The 15,337-nt window shown below is 45.5% G+C and overlaps 1 protein-coding gene across 1 annotated transcript in view; it reads left to right on the forward strand.

Annotated features, from left to right (window-relative positions):
• GPAT3 (glycerol-3-phosphate acyltransferase 3) overlaps window positions 1-15,337 on the forward strand; it is a 113,457-nt gene that overhangs the window by 75,317 nt on the left and 22,803 nt on the right. Inside the window, exons 6-7 of the mRNA XM_040326466.1 lie at window positions 3,162-3,255; window positions 6,621-6,736. Coding sequence (XP_040182400.1) covers window positions 3,162-3,255; window positions 6,621-6,736 — 210 coding nt within the window. The remainder of the gene's footprint in view (window positions 1-3,161; window positions 3,256-6,620; window positions 6,737-15,337) is intronic.

Genomic DNA, 15,337 nt, shown 5'->3' on the forward strand with positions numbered 1-15,337 from the left:
ACTTCAGTTTTTAAATGGTTAGTATGTGTTTTTATATAATTATCGTACAGTAATAAGAGACTGTTTGTATTTGTATATGTCGGTTCTATGAGCGCATCGAGGCCTTTTGGGTAATGACTGCGCTCCCAATAAGCATTTTTATAAATAAATAAATAAGGTACCACTGTGGGAATAGGTGAGTAGGCAGTTTTGGGAGTGAGGAAGCAGTGAAGTGGGTCTCCTGCAGAAAAAGTACCTGGGCCCCTAATCTCTTAAGCTCTAACCAGAGTCTATTTCGTTTGTTGGGAGAGCACAGCCCACACACATTATAAGACACTACCTTGATCGTAGCCATGGAGTGGTAATGAAGATCGTCCGTGCGTCAGTCCCCATCCTGTAGAAATTGGCGAGCGCTGGTCCGCCCTCCAGACCCTCAGGAGGTGCATAGGGGAGGAAATTAGAAGGGGGAGAGAAGAAGAGAAAGAAAACAGAGAAAAAGAAGAAAGAAAGAAAAAAAAACACATTAGTGAAATACAAAGCACATAAAACATTAAGAAAAGACGGGCTCCCAAATGCCATGATGGCAATAAAAGGAGGAGCCCCAAACTGTTCACCCAGCCCAGGGGGCCCTCCAAGCATGGGAGGACCACATGAGCGAGGCGAAGTGCCCAAATCTGGGCTAACACCCGAAACGGGTAGTCCTACTTGGGAGACGTGATCGGACATGGGAAGTCAGGTGGTTCCCGCTCCCCACACAAGTATTAGCAGAACATGTCCGGAGATGAAGTGTCACCAACTAAACTCAGAGCGTCTCCGGGTCCCGGGCAGAACCCGGACAGCAGTGAAAAAATGAATAAACAAAACAGTAACCAGAAAAAAAAGGAAAACGAGGTGCTGGGAAAAAGGCATCCATGCAAGGCAGAAGGCACCAGAACAGGGGACCAGCCGTGTATACAATTCAAGCAGATGTTGTTGAGGAAACCCGGGCCCGTCTGGGAGTAGGGTTGCCAAAGTTCCCCTCTGAGTTCTCTGATATCGTCTGGAAGTCCTCTGCGAGGAGACCAAGAAGGAAAGGAGAAGCATAGTCACTGTCCCTCAATCTCTTGTCGAGAAACCGTGCATCACAGCGGCCGAAGCTGATCGTTTACGGCCTCGGGAGCGTCTAACCTGCTGCCAAGGTTGGGGCACAGGCACCGTCGGTACGTCAGAGGTAATACTCCAGTCCGGGAAATCCACAGAGTCCAACTGCAATTGTGACAAAGCGCGGTAGGTCATCTTTATTGCGCAAAATGGCGGATTTGCCATCTCTACTAGCTTGTAAAACAAAGGGGAACCCCCATCTGTAGGTGATGTTAGCCGAACGGAGGGATTCAAGGAGGGGGCCCAAAGCCCTGCGCTGCATCAGGGTGCGGCGGGACAGGTCTTGATAGAAAAACAAACGGGCACCATCAAAGTCAAAAAAGGGGCGATTGCGCATCCGCTGCATTATTTGGTCTTTGACAGTGTACCTGTGAAGCTTGCAGATTATGTCACGCCGGTTCTCAGCATCCTGCGAGGGGGGTCTGAGGGCCCTGTGTGCTCTATCAATTTCCACAGTCTCAGTAGGGGAGAGGCCTAGCAGCTCTTTGAATATGCCTTGCAGCGTGGGTACAATATCCTTGGCCCCTGTTGCCTCTGGAAGTCCCCTTATGCGGATATTGGACCTGCGGCTGCGGTTTTCATAATCATCAAGTTGGGAGATAAGGTTTTCTATGTGACGGTCCTGCGCTGCACCCCTATCCCTTAGCTGGGAAATAGTAGGCAAGGCCTCCTCCACGATCTGCTCCAAAGCCTCCAACCTTGTGCCCAGCTGAGAAGTGTCAGCTTGTAATTGCTCAATGTCCTGCTTGAAGGCCCTCTCCACCCTAGTAACAAAGCGGTCCAAGTCCTCCTTAGTGGGGAGGGATAGGAGATGCTGCCGCAGGTCTCTGTCCCCAAACAGGTCTGTGATCTCAGAGCCCTGGCCTGCAGAAGCCGAGGAGACTGGGGAGATAGGGGGGGTCGGATCTCTTACCAGGGATGGTGTCTGAATAGGGGACCCTCCGTGTTGCGGTGATGTGGGAGGCCTCGGCGCGGGCTTCACTCCAGCATCCGTCCCCTTGCTCTTCCCGGGCGCCATCTTGGAAGGCCCAGCACGTGGCTGCACTCCGCCGCCGAAATAGGCTGTAATGGAGCCGGTCCCGGGTTGTGCACTCGCCCTGGTCCTGGAGGAGGCTCTCCGGCCCTGGTTCATGCCGTTGGTGACCGGATTAGAGCCGCGGATTCGCCGGATTGGGCTAATAGAGCTGCGGTGTGTGAGGAGCTCCAGGAGTCTGCTGCCTCACTCGGCCATGTCCAAGCCACGCCCCCCCTGGTAGTTTTTAATAACCAAACATCTACAGGGTTGCGCTGAGTGAGTAATAAAATGCACTCATATAGTACAAACAATATAATGTATATCATCCAATCGAAATAAAGTCCAAAAAAGTGAAAGTTGTAGAATGTGGAATCCTTGTCAGTACATCTGTAACATAGCCACTATGCATCACCAAAAGTGAGATCTTATCTGGAGCACCACCACCTGTGTCCAGACAAAATACCCGCTTACCAGGTCAATGGGACCTTCTATCACAGAAGGTCAACAACGCTTGTGGCTATGTACCCAACCAGGGCCTTTCGATGACTATAGCCATATGGCTATAGCCACTAGCAGTAACCATTGTGTTTTCCTGACAGGGTCTGATCTGGAAATTTAGTGATTTTGCTTTCCTTCAACTCATGGCTGCAGGAAATAAAATCGCATAATCTATGGCCTGCCTTAAAGTCCATCCTTGTAAAAACCCACAATAAGTCCCATTAAAGGGTAATGCTGCCATCAAAGTGAATCACATAATGCAACAAGTCCTCACCACAGCGTTTCCATGCCCTGGACTTAATCACAATTCTCTCCTGTATATATCACCTCACAAGGGAGTCTCATCCCTGCAACACCAGCCAAAAGTTCACATAACAAACTTAACAATAACCTGTCTACACATGTAATGGAATATTGGTAGCTGCGACATATGGTTTATTTTAGTACTGTTGGTTTAATATGTTGACACATATGTTGTGTAGCCTACACCTAAGCTATACATCTTTTTTTTTATTTATTTTTTTATTAGAGAAAACAGGCCCAAAAAAGGAGGGATTTGTGTTGCCAACCACACATCTCCAATTGATATAATTATCTTGGCTAATGATGGTTGCTATGCTATGGTAAGTAGAGCCCTGGGACAGCCAGACTGTGAGAATATGTATATAGGAGTGTGTTTTATATGTTTATATGGAGATCAATCGATGTGTGTGTGTGTGTGTGTGTGTGTGTATACACAATATGGAGATGAATGGTGTCTGTCTGGCATTTAATACAGCTAAAGAACTGTCAGGAGCTCTCGTCAACAGGACTTGACTATGCCTGCCCTTTCCTGCCTGATCTGCCATTCATAGAAGCCCTACTACAGCTTATATGAATGACTTGGGATCTATAAATAGATGGGGAAATCCATCAATCATCCCCCCCTTCCTTCATTCATAGATCCTTTGTCATTTGTAGAGGCTGTAGCATGGCTTCTATAAATGGCGGATCTGTCAGGAAAGGGCAGGCATAGTTGGGATCTCTTGATGAGTTCCTGACAGCCCTTTAGTTGTATTCACCCCCGTTACACCAGAAGATTGGTGGGTTGGGAGGGTAGGACAGAGGAAGATTCTACTGAAACAAGAAAAATAATCCCAAGGGATACATCACAGGAAGCGCTCATTTTACACTTGCTTCGACTTTAACACGCATGCTTTTTTGATGTGTTTTCAATGCTTCTTTGGTGCTTTAATGAAGCTTGGCAAATGTCTTGTGTATGCTGATTTTCTATTTGTTTTAAAAGGTCCCAGTAAAACCCTAGCTCATTATCAGATCTTCAGCTTTTTGGCACCCTCATACAGCAGATCTGCCTCTTCTTAATACTCCCATACAGCAGATCCCCTACTCAGTAGAACCTTGCGCTCAGCTGATTCTCTTAGTAGTACCCCCAGATTTGCTGACCCCCCCCCCCCCTCCTGCTCAGTAGTAATCCCCAGCTCTGCTGATCATCTGGTTTTCTGATCCTCCGCTCTCCTCTCACCTCTTGCTATATTGCTCCATTCTGCACCCTAAATGTGGTCACCCAGCTCTGCTGATCCTCTGTTGCTCAGTCCTCACTCTCCAGTCCCATTCACCTTCCGCTATAGCGTATCCATGTTACACACCATAGGGTTTATTTCCTAAAACTTGAGTGTGCAAAATCCAGGTGCAGCTGTGCATGGTAGCCAATCGGCTTCTAACTTCAGCTTGTTCAGTTAACTTTTGACAAAATAACTTGTAAGCTGATGGGTTTCTATGCAGAGCTGCACTAGGTTTTGCGCTCTCCAGTTTTAGTAAATCAACCCCCATGTTTGCTGGCTGCTAGTTGCTCCAGTCCAGACCCTGCTCACCTTCCTACTGCTTCACGCTGCCCACCAGATGTGACTTCTGCAGCAGACGCACTTCCAGAATATATACACATGAACTTGAAGTGACTCCTAATGACGTCTTTCTGGTTCGCTTATGGGTTTCCCAGTGCATCCTGGGATATCTCATACCTGCAAGACCTCCAAAGCAAAGCGAAAGCCGAATAAAAGCCTCTTGGAAGCTTCAGGTACTGTAAGCGAACTTTGTCAAAGACTTCTATGGAGGCTTCGTAGAAGATGGCAACGTGATATAATTTTTGAAGCAAAGCAAACACAATGAGGTTAATTTACTAAAGGGAAATTCACTCTGCACTACATGTGCACTTGTGACTGCAGTCGCTGTAGATCTGAGGGGAAGCTCTGCTGTTTTTAGCATTCAATCACGTACAAGCAAAAATGCTGTTTTTTTTATTTTCCTTGCATGTCCCCCTTAGATCTACAGTGACTGCACTGTATTAACAGGACTGTAAGGTAACCATTTATTTAGTGACTGGTTCTATGATTAGCATTCAGAGTGTTTGTTTTAAAGGAGCATGTCCAATGCCACATTTTGAAGCAAGTGTAAATGAGTCCTAACTGTAAGTTATGTTCCTTTTTGCTGATTTCTAAAAAAATAAACTAAACTTGGGCTTTAATCTTTGAATACTTCTCCTTTCTTTTATAATATTTTCTCTTAAAAGATTTCTCTCTGCACAAAGTTCTGTAGTAAGAATTGCATGGCAGCCAATCGCAGTGATCACATGATACGAAAGCCTGCCTAGTGGCCTCCGGCTTTAAACTCAAACAAAAATAAAATCTAATATTGCAGTTTACAGTCCTTGTGGTGGCTGTATTAGTGTGTGTGTTTTTTTTTATTTTGTTGTGTTTTTCCAGAAAATACCTGCAACTCTTCCCAGAAATGCAGTGTCCTGTGCTACACAGAACAGTACTTTTTTTTTTTTTTTGCCTCCTAGATATTTTCTGCAAACTACCAATTGCTCTGCCCCCCCCCCCCTCAGTAGAGATGAAAAGATGGGAACATGTTTTGTAGTCCATAATAAGAAAGCAGCCTAGCGTAACAACCATTGCTCCCCCCATAGACACAGGGAAAGAGTGATATAGCCAAGGTAAGATAGAAAGTGTGTTATTCGCAGGAGTACTCAGTGAAAGAAGCTTAAAGAAAGAAAATAAATGCAGCCACTACACCAAGGACTAGTAAGCAGCAATATATTACATTTTGGGATTTGGGCTTAGATTAAGGTGACCAGATTTTTAAAATGATATCCGGGGACATATTTTTTCTTTACTAGTAATGGCAACAATCAGCGACTCTCTGCCCTTCGCCGCCTGCCTCACAGCCTCTCAAGTCTTACTCTCCGGGGCCCCGACTACTACTGGATGGGGAGGGGAGGAAGATCACTCTGTCAGGGAAGGCAATGAGATAGGCGGTGGCTGGCCAGGATTTGAGCCAGGGCAGAAGAACATGCGAGCGAAGCTGAATGGGCATGCGCCTGAAACGGAAGAAATATTCCCTCCGCTCCGACCAGCACATGATCATCAGAAAGGGGCACAGATAATGGGAAAAATACAACCCCCCCCTATGCTAGTAGGCACGGCGGAGCTGGGGTGTGGAATTCCATTTTTTTATTTTAATTCTGCACTGATTGTCTTTGAAATTGCCCCTGCCCCCTATTAAATCCAATCTGGGGACAAAACCAGGGACTTACTTGGTCCGGAGACAGTGTCCTCAATCAGGGGACTGTCCCCTGAAACTGGGGATGTCTGGTCACCCTAGCTTAGATGCACTTTCTTTAAGTGGGGAAATTGAAACGGCCAGCTCCTGCTAGTAGAAAGGGGTTAGTAAAATAGATTTTTATTTTTATTGCGGTAGGGTTTTGCTGTGTGATGTACATACTGCTTTTCCTATATGTATTTCAATTATTGTTATATACTCTTGGTATTTTTTAGCTCCCAGATGTAATATGAGTATGTTTGTTTCTGGTGTGTTTGCCTTTGTGTCTTTATGTTCTTGCTGCATAGCTTTAAATTTAGAAAAAATAAAAGCATATTGTTGCCATTTCAGTTCTTTAGATTTTATTTTTTTATGCTGTCTTGTTGTTCAGGTTGGACAGGTTCACGGAGGACTTATGGGAGTTATCCAAAGAGCTATGGCAAGAGCATGTCCACATGTGTGGTTTGAACGTTCGGAGATGCGTGACCGCCACCTAGTGACAAAAAGGTATATAAATGTATTTTACACCGGTGTGTGCTATTTCCTTATCCAAAAATATGCTCTTAACAAATGATATTGATCACAGACAGTACCAAGCTCATATTAGCTGTCAAATTGCTATTTTACCAAGCTCCTATTAGCTGTCGAATTGCCATTTGTGGTGATGCACATTTAGTGCCACCACCCAAACACCAGCAAATTTGTAACAGAGTTGCAGCTACACATCTCCCTGCTTTATTTTATCTGGCAATTTGTAGCTAGCTAAAAAGCTGCATCTTTAGCTGACCACAGTACAATTCTACATGGCTCCACTTTTTGCAAAAATAAATACATTTTAAATGCACATATATTTGCTTAAAAAAAAAAGGGGCATTTTATATTTGCAATTGATCTTGCAAAACATTGCGATCATGATCAGTGGATTGCAATGCAAGGCTCCTGCAGACTCCTCTTTAAGTTCTATGTCTATACCAAGCTACAGACTTTCAATGGAGTTAGAATGTGGTGATCAATGCTCTTGAGTTCCTTTTGAGAACTACAAGTCCACCTGCTGCAGTGGGGGTTTGGACTTGTAGTTCATTCCCAGATCTCTGCCAGTTTCAACTCTGACAGCTGCTTTAGGAAAGAGGAACCCCCACATGCTGTCAGAGTGGGGACCTTTTGGGTTTAGGGAGGTCTGCTTTGGCACCATGTTTCACCCACCCCAAATTTGGGTGTAACATAATATGTTCTTAAAAGTGAAGTTGGTCTTTAAACTGGTGTGCAATGATCACCAGCATGTGCATTAACCACTTCCCGACGGCCATATGACTTTATACGGCCGCAGGGTGGTTGTAATTCTCTGACTCGCCGTCTTTTTACGGCCTCCGCTCCTCCTGGCCACTGGGGGGCGCACGCGCGTGCCCGCCGCATCACTGAGATGCCGATGCGCGTGCCTGGCGGCCGCGATGTCCTCCAGGCTCCCGCGATCGGCGGTTACAGAGACAAGGACGTGGATCTGTGTGTGTAAACACACAGATCCACGTCCTGTCAGGGAGAGAGGAGACCGATCTGTGTCCCTTGTACATAGGGACACAGATCGGTCACCTCCCCCAGTCTGTCCCCTTCCCCCACAGTTAGTAACACTAGGCAGGGTACACATTTAACCCCTCCCTCACCCCTAGTGTTAACCCCTTCAATGCCAGTCACATTTATACAGTAATTGGTGCATTTTTATAGCACCGATCGCAGTATAAATGTGAATGGTGCCAAAAATTAGTCAAAAGTGTCCGATGTGTCCGCCATAATGTCGCAGTCCCAATAAAAATCGCAGATCGCCGCCATTACTAGTAAAAAAAAAAATAATAAAAAATAATTATTATGTCTCCTATTTTGTAGGCGCTATAACTTTTGCGCAAACCAGTCGCTTATTGCGATTTTTTTTTTTTTATTTTTTTTACCAAAAATATGTAGAATACGTATCGGCCTAGACTGAGAAAAAAAAAATTTAGCTATTTATTATAGCAACAAGTAAAAAATATATTATTTTTTTTTTTTTCAAAATTGTAGCTCTATTTTTGTTTAAAGCGCAAAAAATAAAAACCGCAGAGGTGATCAAATACCACCAAAAGAAAGCTCTATTTGTGGGAAAAAAAAGGACGTCAATTTTGTTTGGGAGCCACATCGCACGACTGCGCAATTGTCAGTTAAAGTGACGCAGTGCCGAATCGCAAAAAGTGCTCTGGTCAGGAAGGGGGTATATGTGCCCAGTAAGCAAGTGGTTAAAAAACCTGTTTAGCTACTGAAGATGGTAATTCTTTTTCCAGCTTTGGTGCTGCAAAAAGTCAGTTGCTCAGCGACTGAGATGAAGATCATAAAAATGATACTGCATATGTGACAAATCATCACTGCTACAATATTGTTCTTGTGAAATTACCTTTATTTGAAAAAAATCGGCATGAGCAGCACAGTCGCCAAGTGGTTAACACTTCTGCCTAGCAGCACTAGGGGTATTGGTTTGGACAGGGCCGGCCTTAGGCCTTTAGGCGCCCTGTGCGAGAAAGATTTACAGCGCCCCCTAGTGACCACGCCCCTCAGTAACCACACCCCTCCATAACCACGCCCTTTCAGTGTCCACACCTTTCTCCAATACCGGCTCCATTTAAAGCCTTCCATTCCCAAAAAACTGATTACAAGCTATGATAAAAATACAACTTTTATTCACATAATAACGCCATCTATACTGTATATCACACGCTATAATAACACTGCCTATACTATAAATCACACGCTATAATAACGCCACATAAAAAATAAATCACATGGTATAATAACGCCACATATAAAATAAATCACATGGTATAATAACGCCACATATAAAGTAAATCACATGGTATAATACCACTACCTGTAAATTTACTATCAAATATCAAACATAATTACAATAAAGTATTTTTTAACTTTTGTATTTACTGTTCCTTTAAGAAACACCCTATTTAAATAAGAAAATACAACAACAGACAATAAGCAGTACACTGCATTTATAAAAAAAGAATTTACTTACAGAAAAAAGTTTTTACATCCGCCGCCTGCTTCTGTGGATTCTTGCCCTCCTTTGTCTTCTCAGTGCGCATGGCACATGAGCTCCTCATTCCTGCTCCTCATAGCAAGGACAGCCGCCCACGCCGTCTTTCCGGCAGAATACGCCTGTGGCCTGCCAGTACTTTGTCCAGTTTTAAAGATGGCCGCTGCACTGTTGCAGAGCGGTGGCAATCTTAATGAGTAACCCACAGACTGCCAGTGACAGTGATCTCCGACTCCTAACAAGGCAGGGACAGCCGCCACGCTGTCATTCCTGCAGAATCCGCCTGTGGCCTGGCTGTACCTAGAGCATTTGGCACCCAGGACGGATCCTATATCTGCCCCCCCCCCCCCGGTAAAATTTAAAATCCCACTGTGCCCCCTGCATCCTTCAATATCTCTGTCACTACTGTGTACCCCTCTCCACAACTGCACCTCTGGACCCCTTTACATTATACAACACCCTGCATCACTTTACAATTCACAGCCCCCCACAGCTCTAGACACCTATATGTTACACAGACACCCCCCTAACCGTTCTGGACCCCCTGCATGTCACACAGACCTCCCTACAGTCTCCCCCTACAGTGCAGGCCCATCCCCCTACAGTGCAAACCCCCCTTACAATACAGACCCCCCCCACACACAATACAGATCCCCCCCCACACACAATACAGATCCCCCCACACACACACACAATACAGACCCCCCCCACAAACAATACAGATCCCCCCCACAATGCAGAACCCCCTCCCCCCTACAATAAATAACCCCCTCCCCCCTACAGTACAGAACCCCCCCACAATACAGAACCCCCCCCTACAATACAGACCCCCCCACAATACAGACCCCCCCACAATGCAGAACCACACACAATACAGACCCCCCCACAATGCAGAACCCCCCCCCCCACACACACACACACACAATACAGACCCCCCCACAATGCAGAACCACACACAATACAGAACCCCCCCACACACACAATACAGACCCCCCACAGTACAGAACCCCCCCACAATACAGAACCCCCTCCCCCCTACAATACATAACCCCCCCACACACACAATACAGACCCCCCCACAATGCAGAACCACACACAATACAGACCCCCCCACAATGCAGAACCCCCCCCCCACACACACACACACAATACAGACCCCCCCACAATGCAGAACCACACACAATACAGACCCCCCCCCACAATGCAGAACCCCCCCCCCCCACACACACACACAATACAGACCCCCCACAATGCAGAACCCCCCCCACACACACACAATACAGACCCCCCCACAATGCAGAACCACACACAATACAGAACCCCCCCACACACACACAATACAGACCCCCCCACAGTACAGAACCCCCCACAATACAGAACCCCCTTCCCCCTACAATACATAACCCCCCCACACACAATACAGACCCCCCCACAATGCAGAACCACACACAATACAGACCCCCCCACAATGCAGAACCCCCCCCCCACACACACAATACAGACCCCCCCACAATGCAGAACCACACACAATACAGACCCCCCCACAATGCAGACCCCCCCACACACACACACACACAATACAGACCCCCCCACAATGCAGAACCACACACAATACAGAACCACCCCCCACACACACAATACAGACCCCCCCACAGTACAGAACCCCCCACAATACAGAACCCCCTTCCCCCTACAATACATAACCCCCCCCCACACACAATACAGACCCCCCCACAATGCAGAACCACACACAATACAGACCCCCCCACAATGCAGAACCCCCCCCCCACACACACAATACAGACCCCCCCACAATGCAGAACCACACACAATACAGACCCCCCCACAATGCAGACCCCCCCCCACACACACACACAATACAGACCCCCCCACAATGCAGAACCACACACAATACAGAACCACCCCCCACACACACAATACAGACCCCCCCACAGTACAGAACCCCCCACAATACAGAACCCCCTTCCCCCTACAATACATAACCCCCCCCCCACACACAATACAGACCCCCCCCCACAATGCAGAACCCCCCCCCCCACACACACAATACAGACCCCCCCACAATGCAGAACCACACACAATACAGACCCCCCCACAATGCAGAACCCCCCCACACAATACAGACCCCCCACAATGCAGAACCCCCCCCCCCACACAATACAGACCCCCCCACAATGCAGAACCACACACAATACAGACCCCCCCCCCACAATGCAGAACCCCCCCAATGCAGAACCACACACAATGCAGAACCCCCCCCCACACAATACAGACCCCCCCACAATGCAGAACCCCCCCCCACACACACACACAATCAATATAGATCACCTGAGCCACGTGCTGCACACACACAGCACAGGAAAAGGGGGAGGCGGCTGCACTCAGTGCACTGTGCTGGGCTGCCTGTGACTGAGACAGACAGTCACAGGCAGCTGAGACTCATCAGACCCGCGGCGCTGCAAAGGGAAGGGGGATTATTGCTGCCGGGTCCCGGGTGTCGACGGCTCGCTCGGGTGCGACTTGCACCCTCCATGCCTGCAGTGTATCTGGGGGGGGGGCGCCGCGGCGCCGCCCGCTCGCTGCGCCGCCGAATCTGACTGTGACCATCGGAATCTGTGCAGGTCGTCAGGCGCCCATGTTGCTATGGCGCCCTGAGCGACCGCACAACCCGCACACCGCAAAGGCCGGCCCTGGGTTTGGATCCCAACCACGGCATGACCTGCCTGAAGTTTACCCTTCGGGGTACTCTGTTTCCTCCCACCCTCCAAGCATGCTGGTAGGTTAATTGGCTCCTATCTAAATTGTTCCTAGTATGTGTTTGTATGAATGTGGGTTGGGGACCTTAGATTGTAAGCTCCTTGAAGGCAGGGGCTGATGTGAATGTATAAACAGGTCCATCTCATAAAATTAGAATATCGTCAAAATTTTTTTTTCAGTAATTAAATTTAAAAAGTGAAACTCATATATTTTATATAGATGCATTACACACAGTGATATATTTCAAGTATTTCTTTATTTTAATTTTGTTGATTATGGTTTACAGCTAGTGAAACACCAAAATTCAGCATCTCTGAAAATTTGAATATTGTGTAAGGCCATTAAAAAAGGATTTTTAATACAGATATGTTGGCTTACTGAAAAGTATGTCCATGTACAGTATAGTATGCACTCATTACTTTGTCAGGGTTACTTTTGCATTAATTGCTGCATCAATGCGGCTTGGCATGGAGGTGATCACCCTGTGGCAATGCTTGGGTGTTATGGAAGCCAAGGTTGCTTTGATAGCGGCCTTCAGCTCGTCTGTATTGTTGGGTCTGGTGTTTCACCTTCCTCTTTTTTTTTTTTTTTTTTTTTTTTATTTTTTTTTTTTATTTTTTTTTTTTTTTTCACGTCAGACTCTGCTCACATATAGCCGAGAGGCTAGCTCACGGTTCGCCCGCCCTTAGCATCTCTCTTGCGGCTTCGCATCATTCGTGGGTTTGTTTTTTTTTTTTTTTTTTTTTTTTTTTTTTTTTTCTTAATATTACGGATTTAACATTTTTAAACTGTTAGGTTGGTGTTTTCCCGCTTGACGAATCTGACTACATTAGCATATCGTTATTATTCCCCCCCTTTTCCTCCCCCCCTTTTCCTTCCCCCTCCCCCCCCCGGATCTGTGTGCCATGCAATCTTCTTTGTGGTTTTTCATCTTTCTACTTCTGTCATTCCCTGGACAAACTTTTCTGTGGATTTGAACACTTTCCACTTTTCCCAAACCATCCTGTTTCTGTCCTCTTCTCCTAACTCTCTGCCGGCAAGATACTCCATCTCTTCTATATATTCCACCCTTTCTATCCACTCTTTAATTGATGGCCTCTTTGGGTGTAACCAATTTTTGGGGATCAGAGCCTTAGCTGCGTTTAACAACCCTGGGACCAGAGTTGTTCCATATTGTTTTTTGGTTTTTTCAGTTCCGTGAAACAAACAGGTCAGCGGGCTACATATAATCGTCTCTCCTGTTATTTCTGCGATATATTTCAAGATTTCTTTCCAATATTCCTGCATTCTCGGGCAGTCCCACCATATATGTAGCGTTGTTCCTTTTTGTTTACAGTTTCTCCAACATAGCTCTGAATTTCTAGGGTGGATCTTATTCATTCTTGATGGGGTCATGTGCCATCGCACCATACATTTATAATTTGCTTCTATGGTGGTAATGTCCGCGGCATGGTTATATACTGCACCTATCATTTGTGTTTTATCAATTTTTTTACCAATGTCGCTTTCCCATTTTTCTAAAAAGGGCAATGCTTCCTGGGCCTCAAGTTCTGTTAGTATCCCGTATACCTTTGATATACCGTGTGTCAGGGGCTTGTCCATGCTGCATATTTTTTCTATTGGATATAGTGTCTTGTCTTCCCTAATTGGTTGTGGTAGTGTGCTCACAAAATGTTTTAACTGCATATACTCCCATTCACTCATGCTTTGTTCCCCTTCCCCTATTTTTATCTCTTGTCTAAGTTTAATTTTTCCCCGTGTAACAATATCTTTTAATTTTTTCTCCCCTAAGTGTTTTCCAAAACGTGTTCCGTTACCTGGTGGAAAAAAATTTGTGCCTGCTAATGGGATTAATGGAGAGTTATACTCCCATTTTTCCCGTCTCAATATTGTGTCCCATATCCTAAATACGTTCCTTGTTATGTTGTGTGTGTTCGTGCTAAATTCCCTCATTTTCGGTGGTATCCATACATTTCTACTTAATTGTGTCCTACTTAATATTTCTTCCATACGTGCCCATTTTTTTTGTGTATGTGCGTTTGTCCATTCTACCAGCCTGGCTAAGTTTACAGCAAAATAATATCTTTTTATATCGGGGAGCCCCAATCCCCCTCCTTTTTTTTTCATGCTCAACAATGAATAGCTTAATCTAGCCTTTTTACCTGCCCAAATATATTTCAAGATTACTGTTTTAATTACTTTAAAGAAGCTTTGCGGTATTTTTATTGGGAGCATTTGAAGTTTGTATGTTATCTTTGGTAGAATCATCATTTTAAACGCATTTATCTTGCCTATCCAGGAAATATGTTTTTTTGCTAGGTTTTTCAGGTCTTGGTTAATGTCATTAATTAAGGGGACAAAGTTGGCCGAGTATAGTTTTTCCACTTTAGATGTAATTTTTATACCCAAGTACGTTATAGCTTCTTTTTCCCATGTAAATGGAAACTCTTTCTGTAGTTCTTCTGCTTCTTTTTTTTCTATCCCCAGATTCAAGATTACCGTTTTTATCGGGTTTATTTTAAAATTTGAAAGTTCTCCATATCTTTTTATTTCCTTTATAACATTAGGGAGAGATACTCTAGGTTTGGTCAGATATAGAAGTATGTCATCCGCATACGCCGCCACCTTGTGTTCTTCATCTCCCACTCTCACCCCTCCTATCCCCGGATTTTCCCGGATTTTTGCTAACAACGGTTCCAAGGCTATTACATATAGGAGAGGTGAGAGCGGGCACCCCTGTCTGGTTCCGTTTTCCATGTTGAACACAGATGACATACTCCCATTGACCTTCACCCTTGCCGTCGGGTGGCTGTACAGGTTCTTTACCCATTTCATGAACCTTGGGCCCAGGCCTATTTTTTGTAAAGTTTCCATCATAAACCCCCAGTCGACTCTGTCAAATGCTTTTTCGGCATCTAAAGACATGAGTACGACTGGGGGCTTCTTTTTTGGGTCTTGTTGTAACAGTAACAGGGTCCTTATACTATTGTCTCTTCCTTCTCTGCCTGCTACAAAGCCCGCCTGATCCGAGTTTATTAATTGCGGCATTAAACCTTTTATCCTGGTTGCTAATATTTTCGCGTATACTTTCAGATCTGCGTTTAACAGTGCTATTGGACGATAGGAGGAACACAACGTTCCATCTTTTCCCGTTTTAGGGATAATAGAAATATTTGCCAAAAGAGATTCTTTTCTTATTTCTTCTTCCTCTCCTATTTTGTTGAAATAGTTACACATCTCTGGGACCAGGAGTTCGCTAAATGTTT

This window comes from Rana temporaria, chromosome 1, assembly GCF_905171775.1.
Source record: "Rana temporaria chromosome 1, aRanTem1.1, whole genome shotgun sequence".
Taxonomy (NCBI): domain Eukaryota; kingdom Metazoa; phylum Chordata; class Amphibia; order Anura; family Ranidae; genus Rana; species Rana temporaria.